This window comes from Schistocerca serialis, chromosome 6 (assembly GCF_023864345.2).
Source record: "Schistocerca serialis cubense isolate TAMUIC-IGC-003099 chromosome 6, iqSchSeri2.2, whole genome shotgun sequence".
Lineage (NCBI taxonomy): Eukaryota > Metazoa > Arthropoda > Insecta > Orthoptera > Acrididae > Schistocerca > Schistocerca serialis.
This window is the reverse complement of record NC_064643.1, coordinates 388,228,045-388,240,840: the sequence shown is the minus strand read 5'-3', so window position 1 is coordinate 388,240,840 and position 12,796 is coordinate 388,228,045. Positions and strand designations below refer to the sequence as shown.

General features: G+C 39.6%; 1 protein-coding gene across 1 annotated transcript in view; it reads left to right on the top strand.

The window, feature by feature from the left end:
- LOC126483835 (uncharacterized) overlaps positions 1 to 12,113 on the top strand; it is a 99,319-nt gene extending 87,206 nt beyond the window's left edge. Inside the window, exons 5-6 of the mRNA XM_050107042.1 lie at positions 11,187 to 11,400; positions 11,741 to 12,113. Of these exons, the coding sequence (XP_049962999.1) occupies positions 11,187 to 11,400; positions 11,741 to 11,857 (331 nt within the window). The 3' untranslated portion in view covers positions 11,858 to 12,113. The remainder of the gene's footprint in view (positions 1 to 11,186; positions 11,401 to 11,740) is intronic.
- The last annotated feature ends 683 nt before the right edge of the window (positions 12,114 to 12,796 follow it).

The window sequence follows — 12,796 nt, the reverse complement described above, 5'->3', positions numbered from 1 at the left end:
GTGGACTGGTTTTCACTTCGCCTGTATTTTTGAACCTGTGTTGTTATTCCATTTCATATCCCTACAAAGTGTTACACCCAGGTATTTGTATGAGTTGGCTGATTCCAACAGAGACTCATTGGTATTATAGTTATAGGATATTACTTTTTTTTGTTTTGTGAAGTGCAAAATTTTACATTTCTGAACATTTAGAGCAAGTTGCCAGTCTCTGCACCATGTTGAAATCTTATCAAGATCTGACTGAATATTTATGCAGCTTCTGTCAGATAGTACTTCATTATCAATATTGTCTGCAAGATCATTAATATACAACATGTACAGCAAGGGTCCCAACACACTTCCTTGGGGTGAGCCCGAAGTTACTTCTACATCTGATGATGACTCTCCATCCAAGATAACATGCTGTCTCCTCCCTACCAAAATGTTCTCAATCCAGTCACAAACCTTACATGATACCCCATATGATTGTACTTTGACAGCAAGCCCAGATGCGGTACTGAATCAAATGCTTTTCAGAAACCAAGAAATACTGCATCTACCAGGTTGCCATGATCCAAAGCTTTCAGTATGTCATGGGAGAAAAGTGCGAGTTGGGTTTCACATCTGAATTCATCTATCAGATGGAGCAGATCTCGGGAGATTGATGTTCAGAAAGTCTTACTGGACACTTAACGGCCATTTGACAGTTTTTGAACTGTGCAAGTGTCCAGAACTGAGTGGATCACATCACAGCAGATGTACAGTATCAGGATGTCTCCTAATAATACCTGGGGGGGTCACATTTCTGGGACAGTTAATAAGAATATTTCTGCAACTACATCCAGGACCCTGCTTACCATCGCTATCTGGTGACACAAGAGAGGGACATTTGTGATTTGTGCTTAAGTAATATTAAGGAATCACCTCCTCCCCTTCTCCTTGTGGGAAATGGGTTTCGCATTTTCTGTGGTTTGTGACTCTCCTTAATTACATGTCATATACTAAATACAGCTTAATCAATAACCAAAGGAAATCCTCTTTCAACTTCATAGTGGAATTTGGCTTCTTCTTCTTCTTCACCTAGTTCCCATGCTAACCTCACATGGCACCTCCAAATGATTCTGTCTTGTGCTGCTTCCTTCCAATTAGTTATGCCCGACTTGTTGCTTATTGCTTTAATTTCATTTACCCAAGTATACTTGGTTCTCCCCCTTGGTCTCTTACCATGTGACTTCCCCATGAATATTCTTGAAACCATTTGTACCCTTTTATTCTCTTCAGATGATCCATCCACTGGATGGATTTTACTATGCTTATTATTGTTAGACCAAAGATTTTCCTATAAACTTCATCATTTTAGCTAAACTGCATGTTTCTGCTGCATAGGTTAGGACTGGTCTGATCATTGTGTTACACAGCTACCTTTGTTTATCTTGTCCATAGTGTAAGCCCTAGAAGTTTTTGTGTGGAGTAGTAGGCCCTATTTTCATTTTGCTGTGTCATTTTCACTGCTCTTTTGTTTCTGGTTTTATTTGTCTATCATTGCGCTCAGAAATTTGAACAGTTCAGTGCATTCAAATATGTGTTTGCTAATTATTAGATGTGACTGGTAGTCATGCTCATCTCATCATCTTGGAACTGTCATGTGTTTTGTTTTATGATCATTTACTTTTAGGCCAAGTTTGGGTGCTTCTTCTGTGAGCTCCACAAGTGACTATCAAATCACTATTTCATTTTTATCATTGAGCACTATATCATCTGCATTTGCTAGTAGTTTCCTCACAACACTCTCCAAGGCTGCGCGGAAGGGAAGAGGGGACAGGGCATTTCCCTGTCTAGTCCAGTTTTATTTTTAAATTGGTCAGATTTTATTCTGTTTATCAAAACCCTTCTTATCATCCTAACTCATTTTACAAAGTTATGGGTTTAATTGGACATCTCAAGTCTGCCATTGCATTCCTCTGGCTTTGGCTTGAATGGAGTCATAAGCTTTCATAAAATTAATATTCAAGTAATGCTTTCTTTTCTTCATTGCCATACTTGTTCATTTATTCTTCTGATTACAACTATATTGCAATTGTAGATCTATTCCTGTGAAAGCCATTTTGATAAGTCTCCCCAGTCTCCTTTTTTGTGCAGCAGTACTATTGATGATTCTTTTCGTTCTGTTGGTATGGTCTCAGTTTCCCATATTACCTGTATCTGATAAAACAAACATCTGTGCAGTGCTTCTCCATATTTTAGTACCACAGCTGTGTTTGTCACTTTCATTTGCCTTGCAATTTTTTAGATGTTTTATATTTCCCAGCACCTCTTCATATGTCAGTTCTGGCATTTGTGCATTATTAGGGCCACTGCTGGAATTTGTAATTGTAATTCCGGATCAGAACAGGTCAGTAGATTGTCAAAATATTCCTTGCTTCTTGATAAAATTTTGCGTGGTTCAACCATCATATTCCCATCCTTATCCGTCATGTTATATTTTTCATTACATTTGAAATTTGGCTGAGAAGCATATTTCCCAACTCCTGTGCAGTAGCCATTTTACTCTCAATTTTAAAACAAATAAGACCGTATTTGCCCCAGTAGTTCTCAGCACCAATCTCACTAGCTGAGGAAAGACCTTAGTGCTCATCGTCAGCCATTGTATAGTGTGGGCTCTGGAACCTGGTCACTACCTAGTTGCTTGATTTGTGACATCAGGTAGTATTACTCCACACTCTGGAACCTAGTACATCTGAAAGTGACAGTTCAACAGGCATTTCTACACAGGCAATGCCTCATAGGTGTATTCTTCAATGTGGATGATTCCAACAATACTGCCTGAAAGCATAATATACTGCTGCACCTCCACCAATGGAGTTACCATGGATGTCTCACATTTTCCATAAATCCTTTCTATTAGAAAGATGTTTTAAATACTGAGTCTAGAATGTCCTGCCTAAACATTTTAAGTAGAGCAACAGTATCCTTCAAGGGAGTACTTTAAGTGTAATAGTAGTCGCCATTGCAATAAATAATATTACATCCACAGTAAGGATCCCTTTACAGTGCTGCTTATTCATTGATGACTTCTCCATCTTTTTTTCATCATCCAGTCTTGCAATAACCACTTGATCAGGAGGCTAGGGGACTAAATGAAAATCACAAGGTTTAAGTTCTCTTCCATAAAACTTTTTGTGTTCCTTGTAATCATTTTCATTTCATCAGATACTTGTTTAAAAGATGTGGGATATCTGTCTCAGTTTTAAGGAAAAGATGGAAATTCTGGATCTGAACTTTGATGAAACACTATCACAGCTGCTACACCTCAGAGGCCTGAAATTAAGTTATGCCATGGCCTTAAATATTTTGAAATGCATTAGTCACAAGTTTTGAAGTCCTGGCTGAATTATATGCTCCAATTGTATAAAGACTTTGTGAGGTCTTGGCTTGAAACTGGAGGTACGATTGGATGCTGTGTTGGGACATGTAATCCACCAGCTTAACAGGCCAGTAAAATGGGTAACCGAAGTACGACCCTGTAGGAGCCACAGCATTGTGAACCAAAAACAGTTTTGATGACAACAGCCTGTTGACATGGGAAAATTACTGTGGTGCTACTGCTAACAGAGGTGCCACAAGGAGATGCAAAATTGTGCACTTCGAAGTCTAGTGTATTCAGAAGGTCCAAATCTGAAATTTTAGTAACCCAGTTGGTGATGGTGTCCAGTACTCGAGCTGTCCAATAATATTCAAGATATTTGATTGTAGAACAAAACTGTCTCATACTAATAATGCTGTTGTTACTGCAGCCAGGCCCAGTAAACTAGATAACACAACTTGTACATATAGCACATCTGGACCTGAGTGCGCTTCATCAGCTTCTGAATCCGAGTTTGTGCTGCCAAGGCATGTGTCAGCCATGTTAATTTTATATGCAGCATTACATACTTTCTCCTTGTGACCTGATTTACCACAAAATGTGCACTTTCCTTTTCACAAATAGCAGATTGGAACTTCGGGAAGCATGGTTGCCTAAAGTCAGAGAGGAGTGGGATGCTGTACCTGGCAGGGATGCGAATCATGACTGGTGAGGTTGGGTCCAGGACATGTGCGGTTGTCGGATAGCGAACAGTCACTGAAGAACTCAGCATCTGTTGAAATTCTTGAATGAGTGGAAGGCATGCCAAAAATGAGGGGTTGTTGAGTTCCAGATCATTTCAGAGACCCTCATCAGGTGCATGGACCAATACCATATCTCTCACCAAAGAATGAGCATATAATTGCTTACGCTTGGAATTGGTGCACTGGAAATGATGGTTTTGAGAAAGACACTGTAACTGCACAATGCATTCTCATACTTTTTGTAATGATGGGCAGCTACCACATGGATTTGAGAATTGAAATACTGCATTAGTTTATTTTAAGCTGTTCGTAAGACAAGTTATGTGGTTCAGTCTCAGTATTCAACTGTTGAAAAAGGCAATACACATCAGCATCCAATTATGCTAATAAGAAAGTTCATTGATAGGTATCACCTGAGATTCCGTGTGTGATGTAATGCTGTTCCAGGTAGGTGATATAGGTAGCTGACAATTCCTTTTTGTCAAATGCGGGAAATGATGGCAGCACAACTTGGAAGCCTTTGATCGTGGAGTGTGTTTATGGCCAGTATTGAAAATCTCTGGTAATGCGGTGATTGCGGCTATCTTTTCCAACATGACTTCTTGAACTTGCTGCATATTTTGCAGGAGTAGCTCTTGGATGGTCACATCTGTGTTGACAGCAGACATACTTAAATGAGAATTGAATGTTAGTACACAATGTATGCGAAATACTGTCTTACAACCATTGTCTAGTCTGGGTGATATTTTGAAGAATTTTGGGTGAAATGCACTTAATACCTTGTTACCATTGACTAAAGTGATGTGACAAGGACTGACTAAGCAAGAACAAGCTCCCAGGCAGACATACAACAATAAACCCTTTATTAACAATACCATGAAAGACACACTTGTAATTAAACCACAAGGGCTACAGCTAAATCATTCAAAGAAACACAACAAAACTACCTGGAACAGTTGGGAATGTCAAACTGTTTGATAACTGGATAATCACTGACAAGTGTGAATTGAAGGTTCATAGTGAAGCAATATCACTGTGAAACTGACATTATAAATTCTATGTCCAGATGGATCGCTGGTTGACAGCTGTCAGGAATTCACAATCACAAGAAAAGTGTAAGACCATTGGATAGTAGGTCCTGGCACCTGAGTCTGTACAAGCCAAACTTTTTGAGCATTGCTTGTTCTAGACTGCTGGTGGCTCATAGAGGGCTTCGAAGGCAGAGGTGTCCAGGATGTTGCATCGGCTTCAACTGCCTGGCTGTGTTTTGGTGGTATCTTAAGTACAGCCTTGGCAGATGGATAAGGCACAGACTACTTGCAGTCTGGTGACATGGTGGACGCAAGTAGGGTTGCGATAGCCACACCTCCTAATGGCGATGTTGACGCTGTCTGTTGGTGAGGCGCCTCTGGTTGCAGCAGTGGCTGTTAGAGATTCCCATGTCAACCAGCTGTTGTTACTGTTGTCCTTCACAACTGTTTGTTTCTGGTTCACAGTGTCATTGCTCCTGTAGGACCACACTTTGTCCACCCATATCATTGGCCTGTTATATTGGTGAGCTACATGTCCCAGCACCACAGTTGGTATAGCCAAAGAATTTAAATGTTAAATGTTGGTTTTAATGATAGATCTGTACTGCAGTCCAAGGTGTAGGATTGAAGTCAACTATTTGTCTGTGAATTGACAAAACTAACGAATGTGAAAGTGGTCTCTTGGTTACAGTTATAGACTGATCTGCAATGCAGCCAGAGATCTGTGTTACCTTGGAAGCTGACAGTTTCATTTTCCATTATTTTCTGGTTACTTGCTTCCAGAGTATTCCTGAAAATTTGGACACTTAAATAGAAAGATTGCCTTCCCTACATGCTGCTGGATGTGGCAATCTTTAATTTGTATATGCTACCTTCAGATACATCATACAGTACTGGACTCTACTTTTTACTACTATGTCATTCTGCATTTAACAGTTACGATTTTTGTGGGATTCATTGTGGCAGCAACCCACTCACAAAGTACAAATTTCAAACATTAACGTACGTTTACTTGCATGTCTGGATGAACAGACATTAATGATGATTGACAGCTGTCTGAAAATATTTTGAAATAAATTCACTGGATGCAAATCTCTTTGCATTAGCTGTGTCTGGTGTAGGTGTGCTACTTATTAGCGACATGAAAACTCGTGTTGAACAGAGCTCGAACCTGGATTTCCGCATATCACAGGTGGTCACCTTAACCACTTGGGCTGTCATTGCGTGCCTTCTGGACTGACACATACTTCTGTATGTCACACTGTGTACATCCCTATACCATAGTCCCCTACATTCATCACTTTATGCACACAGATTTACTTGGTATTCTCTCACCTGTGAGATTGGGATTATGAAGAATCGAGAGCCATGATATTATTGTCTTGTGTCCACGTTGCCATGTAATATTTACTTGCATATCTGGAGGGACAGGCATTAATGAAGATTGATTGTCCAAAAACAAGTACAAATTAAATTTGAGGAATGTGAATATCTTGGCATCAGTTGTATTAAGTATAGATGTGCCACCTTTAGTGACATGGAAATTTGTGCTGGACCAGAACTCAAACCTGGATTTCCTGTTTATTGCGAGCTGTCACCTTACCCACTTGGGCTATCCCAGTCTGCCATAAATTTTCACATATCACTAATAGGCAGTACACCTATACCTAACACAGCTGATGCCAATATATCCACATTCAGCGAATTTATTTCAAATTAATTTCAGACAGCTGTGAATCATCGTTAATGTCTCCAGAATGAAATTTTCACTCTGCAGCAGTGTGTGTGCTGATACGAAACTTCCTAGCAGATTAAAACTGTGTACCAGATCAAGACTCGCCATACAGTTTAAATCTGCCAGGTAGTTTAATCATTAATGTCTGTTCAAACAGACATCTATGATGTTTGTATGCAGACTGAAGTGACAAATGAAAATTTGTACCATGGCCAAATTTTCATTCGTCGCTTCAGTCTGCACATATACATCATAGATGTTTGTGACTTGAAAAGGTCTCTGGCACCATATTGTTTCATTTGATTAAAGCACCTATGCCTGGGTTTCGGGTAGAATCCCCTGTTGCGTTTAATGCTGTGATGGTATTCCAGTACAGTTGGGTAACCTCTGATATGCTGGTCAGGTTTAGGGGGAATACCAAGTGAGCTGAGGCGTGAATGGGAATTTGGATTGTGGGGGGAGGCATGCTAGGGTAGACCATGCACTTGTGCAAAGCCACTGTGCCAGGATAGCATAATGGTTAGTGCATCTGCCTAGTGAGTAAGAGACCAGGGTTCAAATCCTGGCCTTTGTATGAATTTTCATTTATTACTTCAGTCTGTTCGTTCAAGCATGCAAGTAAATATTACGTGCCAAGACAGGACAGTAATATCAGGGTCTTAGTTCCTCACACTCTCGTTCTCACTGATGCGGGAATGCAGACTTAAGTTGTGAGCATTAACTGATGAATGTAGGAGACTCTGGTATAGGAATGTAAACAGTGAGGCATGTGGAAGTTTGGATCAGTTCAGGAGGCATGCATGGGTAACTCATAATAGTGGGTGATAAGTGGGAAATCCATGTTTGAGACCCGATCCTGCACAAATTTTCATATGTCGCTAATAGATAGAACATCTATACTTGACATAGCAGATACCTAGATATTCACATTCATTGGATGTATTTCGAATAAGTCTATGCACCTCATTGTAAGTTTTATGAAGAAGAAAAGAAAAATTAACCTTAAGTGCTAGAAGGTGAGCTCATTACTATTCAATGTTTTTTATTAAACAGTGGAAAATGCAGGATGGAATAATGACAGTATTATAAAAAGGATAGATTGCTACTCACCATATAGAGGAAATATGACAGATACAATAGAAAGACTACTAAACATGTAAGCTTTCAGCCAGAAGGACTGCTCCTTCTTAAATAGACCCCCCTCCCCCCCCCCCCCCCCTCACACACACACACACACACACACACACACACACACACACACACACACACACACACACACACACACACACACGTGCGACCACTGTCTCTGGCCCCGGCAGCCCTGATCAAAAGAATCAGGACAACTGTTTGTGGACATTAATGTGGAATGTTTCCACCGTTTGCCTGTACAACAGCTGGAACTCTGCTGGAAACACTTCCCAGCAAGTGTATGGAGGAGGTATGTGCCACACCATTCTTCCTCAAAGGCAGAAACCAGAGAAGGTAGTGATGTTGGACGATTGTGTCGGAAGAGAAGTTGTCATTCTAACTCATCCCAAATGTGTTCCGTTGGGTTCATGTTGACACTGTGGGCAGTCCAGTCCATTTCAGAAGTGTTATTGTCTGCAGACCATTGCCTAACAGATGCTGGTTTATGTCAGGGTTCATTGTCATGCTGACAGAATCAATCATCATCTCAGAATTGTTCCTCTACCGTACGTAGTACACAACGCTGTAAAAAGTGTTGATACCCTTCCTCATATAGTATTGTCTTAAGTGCAATAAGAGGAGCAAAATGTAACCACGAAAAGCACCACCATACCTTAACACCACCTCCTGTGTATTTCACTGTAGACACTACACGTAATGGCAGAAAATGTTCTCCAGGCATTTGCCAAACCTAAACCCTTCCATCATATTGCTACAGGTTGTGCACGATTCATCACTCTGAAACACTCATTTCCAGTCATCCAGGTCAAGCAGTGGCACTCAGTACACCACATCAAGTGTTTCTTAGCACAGACTGCAGAAATTTGTGGCTTATGAGGAACTGCTTGACTGTTGTACCCATTTCTTTTTAACTCCCTATGTGCAGTCATTGTGCTAATCTGGACTGCAGGTAGCACTTTGGAACTTACAAGTTATTCCTTCCACTCATTTCATGAGATTTTGTCATAACCACCCTCTGTGATGCTTTACAGTCTATGTCCATCAGTACAGAAGATCTTGCTGGTCTCGGTTTAGCTGTGGTTGTTCCTACACATTTCCACTTTACAATCACACCACTAGCAGTTGGCGTGAGCAACTTTACAAGGATTGAAAGTCCTCGATGGATTTCTTACTCCGGTGACGATGTTTGAGAAACTGCATGGTGTATTAGAGGTTCGAATTTGAAGTGTTTGTGCACACATAGAGCACGTTCTCCTTCAGCAGAACAATGCCATACTACATACGGGCGTTGCGACATCTGCAACAATCCGACGCCCTAGTTTCACTGTGATCAATCATCCTGCATACAGTCCAAATCGTGGCCCAATCCCGTATTCATCTGTTTCCAGAACTTAAAGAATGCCTTCGAGAACTTCACTTTAATATTGGTGATGTGGTGCAAGCAGAGGTGAGGTTGAGGTGCCATCAGCAAAGTCAAACATTCTACAGAGTGGTATCAACTAACTGGTTTGTCATTGTGCCAGGGTGACTATGTTGAGAAATAAATATGTAGATATGAAGAATGTTAATGTCTGATAACCGAAATATTGTGCCTGTTGGACATTATGGACCAGCAGTACACGTGTGGACTGTTCGAGCAAGAAATATGCTAGGAAAAACTGGAGAATCATAACTTTGTTTTATTCAAAAAAGCTTTCGGAGTTTTCATATAAAAAATTCAGAAGCATTACTTTTCAGCACATACTTGTAATTATAGTGCCACTGAATTACTATTAAAGTTCAAAGAGGCCCAAATATCTGCCTCCCTGCTATTTTTATGTATTCTTGCGTGTCATGTAAATATCACTGCGTTCACATAACATCTTGACACATCCTTCTGTTTCCAACAAGTTTCAAAAAATACATTCTTTGATTAGAGTCGGTGCTCTGGTATTTATATTTATTTGTGTTCAACTGGCAGTAGCTTTCAGTTTGTTCTGGCATGCTCTGTTGGAATGCTTAGACACAGCAGATGAAAATAGTCAACACCAAGTTTGTAATAGTGATGCTCGTTTGCTAGTGCACCCTGTCTTTTCTAATTGGTGGAATTGTTGCCCAGCATCTCATTTTCAGATAACAACCATGGCTGCCACTGAGTTGCTGTATTTTACAGTTTGAGTACATGCTGTGAAGAACATTTGTCTCGAGTTAAAATTGCACGCCTGGCCGGAACTCGAACACAGATACTTACCCTCCCCAGGCAGTGTACTGCCAGTTATACTATCCCTGCACATCTCACAGATCAACATCAAATTTCAGCTTGTCACTTACTATTATCTCTCAGGTTTGCTTGGCATGATTGATCAGTGGTGTGCTATTGAGTGTTCAGATGAGTTGTTAATTCCATGTTTCTACATGATATTTAGACAATCAACACAGTCATCTTCAGGTGCTGTGAACCCTGTTAATATGCTTACTCACTGCATGAAGTGTGGTTGGAGTCCAGGCAAAATAGCACCCGAAGATGGTGACTGAGTCGATTTTGTGAATATATTGCAAAAAATTGAAATCAACAACTGTGCTGAGCACTCAGAACATCATCATTTGTCTCCTGTTTCTCTACATGGCTTCCAAACTCCACCAGGGTTCATTTGCTATGTTGCTGGACTTGGCACCTCTGTGAGTTAGAACACTTCAGAAAGATACACTTAACCACTATCTTATGAATATTAGTTGAATGTGAAAGGCAGGGATTTGAGTATGAGTTTCAGTCCAGCACAAAGTTTCAGTGTTTAACAAGTACTGTGTTGACTTATTTAAACATCTGAAAACATAAAACATGAAGGGATGTTAAACATCACTGGTTTAAAACTTGTTTTGATGTATTTGTTTTCCTTGTTTCTGTTTCATATCCATCTAAGACCTTGTGCTGTGAATATTACATGAAATATATGTAATTTAACAAACAGAATTCATTGACACACACACACACACACACACACACACACACACACACACACACACACACACACACTCTCTCTCTCTCTCTCTCTCTCTCTCTCTCTCTCTCTCTCTCTGCAGAAATTCTAATAATGTAGCCATAATGGATTTATTGATCAGATCAAATTTGACTGATGTGACTGTTATATTTTTTTCTTTATCATTTTGTATCAATACCTGCAGGAATTTTTCTCTCACACTCACAGGAATGTATTGTATTCTACATATGGGAAGCATATGGTGTCATGTGATGTTGCTGGCAGTGGTGTACCACAGTATGTATTGGACTACTTGGCACAAGGACAGGACTGGCCTGAAGGAGATGCAGCATTTCATAGGCGTATCACTATTCCCACTCTCCTAGTTCATGGCATGCAAGATCCTCTTGTTCCTCTTGTCCATGAGTGTGAGATGGAAAGGGTAAGTATGTTAATGACTCGCTTTTAGAAACTAGTACTGTAACAATTCACCAAAGGAGCTGTACATGCAAAAGGTGCCTAAGTAATTTGAGTGTATCTAAACCAGAGCAGATCTAAAAACATATGATTTCTATATGCCAGTGACTATGTGTTTCTTCACCCCCCCCCCCCCCACCCCCCCTCCACCCCCTACTCACACACACACACACACACACACACAAAAAAAAAAATCATCATTATTTCACTTCAGTTTATATTACCTTATAACTAAGAGTATTAATTTAAGTTCACACTATTTTTTGAAAGTAGTAACATATGTATATATTCCTTTTTTTTTCCAGACCATTCCACGTTCTTTCCTTGAAGTAATACCAAATGCTGGCCACTTTGCTATGTTGGAAACTCCTGAAAAGCTTATCCACATGATTCGATGCTTCATTGATTGGTGGAACACATAATTAATTTTGAAATTTCTGGCATACATGAATGCAGAAGCATTGCTTATATGTATTACAATTGTTCATACATTCCTTATTAATGAATGTTACATGTTAGTGCTTGAATTCAGAGATTAGGAAAGTCTGTCTTTCTCGCATCAGTCACATATTGAAGTAACATTTTAGTTTTATTTTGTTCAAAAGCAGTATTAGTTAAGGCTGTTGTATTGACAGAAGCTGTGTGTGTGTGTGTGTGTGTGTGTGTGTGTGTGTGTGTGTGTGTTTATTTGCCGTCCTCAATGTTGTTTATGTTATAACTTAATTAAGTATCAAAACAGTGGTTTCTGTTAAGCATGATCTTAGTAGGTTTTGGAAATTAGACTTTCAGTGTTTCACTTACTTTGTTTCCACTTTATATCACAGACTAATACTTAGTCACAACTCTCTGGTGTGAAAGTTGTTACCTGTTTGACAGCTGGAGTGACACTAGCACTCAAAGTGATGAGAAAGCAGATAGTCGCGTCCGTCGTGAGAATAACTTACTTTATACTTAAGTAACAAAATTGTTTTTTTTTTTTTTTCCTTCATTCCATGCATTACTATATTATCAAGAGACATGAATTGCCATGCAGTAAGTGTAAAAACAGCCAAATCACACTGGTTCAGTGACATAAGCTACAGCTTACTCATGAAGAAATACTTTCTAATGTGCTATATTTGCAGGTTACTCTGCTGAAAACAAATGAATATAAACACACACTTCATCCATGAGAAGTATATATTTCTGTTGTTGTCTGTTGTCATTATCATTGGCACTTTCCATGATACTTAAATTTTTTATGTAATTGAGTGATTCATCCATTCTTACACTTCACTTGACTTCCTAATGCACAAATATTTTTGTAAATCTAATTACTTTTGCCTCAAAAGTGAATGTGTTGAATATTCTTGCCTTTTGTG